The following is a 4,399-nucleotide window of genomic DNA, read 5'->3' on the forward strand; positions in this document are numbered from 1 at the left end:
CCCGACTCCTGTCCAAGAACAGGGGACCATTGTTGGGGAGATTGGAGGAACACCTTTAGCAGCCAAGGATGGTGTGAAGATGAACAGTCGTTTAAGGTTATGGCAGCAGATAACGGGGTGCAGCAGCAGCAGCAGAAGCAGAAGCAGAAGCAGCACCGGCAGCAGCTGCAGAGGCCCCGCACTTACCTGCAGGGACAGTCGCCCGAACATGGGCTGCTGGCGATGCTGAAGCGGAAACACAAACGCAGCGAACCTGAGTGCGCTACTGCTGCTGCTGCTGCTGCCGCTGCTACTGCTGCTGCTGCTGCTGCTGTCTCAGAATGGCTGCTGTTGGGGTCGCGTTGTGGGTTGAGCACTGGCTAAAACAGCAGCAGCAGTAGCGATTTGCGCTGCTGCTGCTGCGAGTGCTGCTGCTGCTGCTACTGCTGCTGCTGCAGCTACTGCTGCTGCTGACTGACTGACTGGCTGTTTTTGCTGCTTCCTGTGTGGCCCTCAGGCTCTCATGCTCGCCAGACATAAAGACACAAGAGTCGCAGCGCACTTTGGTAACTGCTGCCTATTTCATTGCAATGGGTGAGCAGCAGCAGCAGCAGCAGCAGTAGGAGCAGCAGCGGCGGCAGCAGGAGTAGCAGCAGCAGTGGGAGCAGCAGCAGCAGCAGCAGCAGCAGTAGCAGCAGCAGCGACAGCGAGGTGAAGTGCAAAAGCACCAGCAAGAATAACAGCAGTAGGAGTAGAAGGAGCAACAGTAGCAACAGCAGGTGCTGCAAGGAAAGAGCAGCAGCAGTAGCAGCAACAGCAGCAGCAGCAGCAGCAGCAGCAAAGGCCGCAGATTTTTTGTCTATTAGTATTTCTCTGAAGAGCGTCAGTGTCTCGCCACAGGATCTAGGGTTTGGCATTTTCAACTTAAGGCTAGGGTTTAGGGTTTAGGGTTTAGGGTTTGGGGTTTGTGCAGGCAACGCGTTTGATCCTTCTTTGGGCCTAAGTGAGGCATATGACATAAAGGGCAGCACTGTTAGCAGAACAGCAAAGGAGGGGGACAAGGTCAAGAAAGATGTTGGTTAGTTGCTGCTGCTGCTGCTGTTGCTGCTGCTGCTGCTTCACTGTTTGTGGCTTTGCCCGCACCGCAGAGCTGCTGCTGCTGCTGCTGTACTGGCTGTGGGTGTGCTCGCGCCATACTGCTGCTGCTGCTGCTGCTGTTGCTGCTGCTACTGCTGATGCTGCTATTTTACTGGCTGCGGCTGTGCCCGCACCACTTTGCTGCTGCTGCACTGGTGCTGCTGCTGCTGCGGCTGCGTTAATGTCTGTGGCTGTGCTTGCACCACATTGCTGCTGCTGCGCTTCTGCTGCTGCTGCTTTAGTTCGCCGTCGCTGCTGTCTGCGCCTTTACTTCCCGCCCGAGCCCCTGACCCAGCTTCCCTGCCGCTGCTGCTGCTGCTGCTGCTGCTGCTGCTGCAGACTGGCTGCAGTGTGGGCGGAAGCTGCATCTGCGGGAAGATGAAGCGCGCATTCTCTTAGCTGCTCACGAAAGAGACTGCAAGTTTTTGGAGGGTTTGGGGGTTTTCGACTACTCTCTGCTCATTGGCATTCACGAATGGTTTGCTGCTGCTGCTGCTGCTGCTGCTGCGGGCTTGCTGCTGCAGTTGTTTGGCTGCCACTGCGGTTGTTTTGATGCTGCTGTTGTTGTTTTGCTGCTGCCGCGGCTGGTTCGCTGCTGCTGCTGCTTTTCTCTTTCGTCTGCCGCTGCTGCTGTATCTGCTGCTCATGCTCCTGTCGCTGCTGCTGCTGCTGTGGCTTCTGCTGCTGTTGTTGCTGCGGTCACTGCCAAAGGAGCAAAGCAGCGATTGATGCTGCTAGTGGCTGAAGTACCGTGGACGCTGCTGCTGCTGCTGCATCTGCATCTGTGAGGGAGCTTGCCCTGCATTTGCTGCTGCTGCTGCTGCTGCTGCTGCTGCTGTTTGCTGCAGCCTGCAGAAAGAGGGCAGCCGTCCCCTCCCCAACGCAGACATTCCTAGTCGGGGACCTCTGAGGGACTATACAATGTGAGCTCCAAACCCTAAACCCTAAACCCTAAACCCCAAACCCTAGCTAGCAGACGCGCCAGGAACATGCTTGCTGCGCTACTTCTGGGGCTACAGCAGAAGCTTTAAACCTTTCCTTCAGCCTGAATTGAGTCGACTAATCCCTAAACCCTAAACCCTAAACCCTAAACCTCAAAGCCCTAGCCTTACGCCGCTAAGCGGCACGCAGCAGCCAGCCTCGCTGCCTGCCAGCTCTGCGAAAGCCCTACACGGCCAAACCCTAAACCCTAAACCCTAGGGGCGTTGCGCTGCTTAGGAAGGCCCACTTGTCCATGGAAACCACCCAAAGCGAGGGTTTGATGAAAAGTGCAGAAAACACTTTGCTGCAGGCGCTGCGGCTGCCCACGGCGCATCCCCACCAGCAGCAGCAGCAGCAGCAGCAGCAAACCGACTACCAGCAGCAGCAGCAGCAGCCGCAGCAGCAGCCGCAGCAGCAGCAGCAGCAGCAGGGGCTGGCTCGCTGCGAGTCTGTTGAGGGGCCCCAAAAAGGGACCAAGGGGGCCTTCCTTGCTTCTTCTCCTGTTTCAGGAGGAGACTCTCCCTCCCCGGCTTCATCGGGAGCAGCAGCAGCAGCAGCAGCAGCTACTGCAGCAACGGCAGCAGGAGGGGGCGGGGCGCACGAGGGCCGGCAGTCTGCGGAGAATTTGCTGCTGCTGCAGCAGCAGCAGCAGCTGAAGCCCCTCAAAAGCTGCGAACTTTTGCCCTGCAACGACGGGCAGCTGCAGCAAGAGAGCAGCAGCAGAAGAAGCCCCAAGGGGCCCCCCTTGGGGGCCCCAAGCGAGCAGCAGCAAAGTGTGAGGCCCAGCAGCAGCCCAGACGAATTTACCTTCAAGGGCGGCGCCCGTAAACACATTAGGAAGCAGCAGCAGCAGCAGCACCAGCACCAGCAGCAAGGCGCTGCTATGCAGGAGGCAGAAGTCAAGCGCCTGTTCCAAGGGTCCCCAGAGACAGCAAGTGCTGTTGGAGATCCAGCAGCAGCAGCAGCAGCAGATGCTGCAGCAGATGCTGCAGCCGATGCAGCAGCAGACGCTGCAGGGGCAGCAGATGCTGCAGCAGCAGCAGCAAGCAATGCAGCAAATGCAGCAACGGGGGCTGACGGGTTCCCCGTCTGCCGGGCAGCTTCTTTTGAAGGGCCGCTCACGCAGCACCAGCGGCGCCAGCAGCAGCAGCAGCAGCAACAGCAGCAGCAGCAGCAAGCTGCGGGCGTTTGTTGCTTGGTGCTGCCGAGAGGCGACTCTGTGCCGCAGCAGGCGACGAAGCTCCGCAGCAGCAGCAGCAGCAGCAGCAGCAGCTGCAGCAACGCGTGTTTTTGTGTCCCTACGGGCCCCCGGGGGGGCCCCCCGGGGGGCCCCCAGGGGGGCCCCCCGGGCTAAAGTGGAGAGATACCCGATTTCAAAAAGGGGGAAGAAGCAGCGAAGAAGACAGCGAGTTTGGAAAAGCAGTTTATTACCCTTATGGACAGAGTGTGGCTCTTTCAAGGACTTTCACGCAAACGAGGTCTCCAGGGTTTAGGGTTTAGGGTTTAGGGTTTAGGGTTTGGGGCTTGGGGTTTCGGGGGTTGGGGTGCGGGTTCAGGGTCATAGGGTCTGCCGCTCCGGGTGCAGAGATAAGGCTCGGCGTTTGGGGTTTAGGGTTTAGGGTTTGGGGTTTTAAGATTTAGGGTTTAGGGTTTAGGGTTTAGGGTTTACTGCGGTCGTCAGGGGATCTTGCGGGGGTCCGTCGCACAAGCTTTGGACCTCGAGATTTCAGGTTAAGGATTTCGTGCCCAGAGTTAAGGGTCTAGGGCCCGGGTTTAGTGTTTAGGGTTTAGGGCTTAGGGTTTAGGGTTTGTGTGCTGCAGCACGCCGTACCTGGGGGCCCCCGCGCTGGACGGGGGTTTTGGCTTGAAGGCAATGAGTGAAAGCCGCAACGAAATTTATTTTTTTGGATTAATTGACTTTTTGTCTCCTTACAGTCCGCGGCGTTACTTCCACACCTTTTACAAACGACTCAAGTCCACTGCGATGTAGGGTTTAGGGTTTAGGGTTTAGGGTTTCGGGTTTGGGGTTTGGGGTTTCGGGTGTAGGGTTTAGGGTTTGGGGTTTACGGCGTGCCGCGCAGGGCCCAGAAGGCTGAGGGACCCTTGCGGGCCGCCCGGCTTCCAGGGCCCTGGCTGAGGGTTTAGGGTTTAGGGTTTAGGGTTTAGGGTTTAGGGTTTGCGTGCAGGTGCGAGTTTGGGGAGATTTCCCCAGTGCCCCCGCGTTCTTACGCGCGGCGGCAAATAGAATTTGTGCGGCAGCAAGTAATTGAGTCTTCGGGGGCCCCCTCTTCTTTCAAGGAGC

At 58.1% G+C, this 4,399-nt stretch overlaps 1 protein-coding gene across 1 annotated transcript; it reads left to right on the plus strand.

Moving 5' to 3' along the window:
- Positions 1–99: 99 nt before the first annotated feature.
- On the plus strand, positions 100–4,342 carry ETH_00024980 (phosphatidylinositol-4-phosphate 5-kinase, putative; the record flags this gene model as incomplete). The annotated part of the gene is made up of 9 exons (XM_013373696.1): positions 100–257; positions 497–573; positions 953–1,057; positions 1,456–1,594; positions 1,965–2,039; positions 2,335–3,383; positions 3,779–3,827; positions 3,919–4,031; positions 4,284–4,342. 9 exons carry the CDS (start codon positions 100–102, stop codon positions 4,340–4,342), a joined length of 1,824 nt encoding a protein of 607 aa, XP_013229150.1.
- Between the last annotated feature and the right edge of the window lie 57 nt (positions 4,343–4,399).

The sequence above is a fragment of the Eimeria tenella genome, genomic scaffold (assembly GCF_000499545.2).
Source record: "Eimeria tenella Houghton genomic scaffold, Eth_scaff169, whole genome shotgun sequence".
Classification (NCBI taxonomy): domain Eukaryota; phylum Apicomplexa; class Conoidasida; order Eucoccidiorida; family Eimeriidae; genus Eimeria; species Eimeria tenella.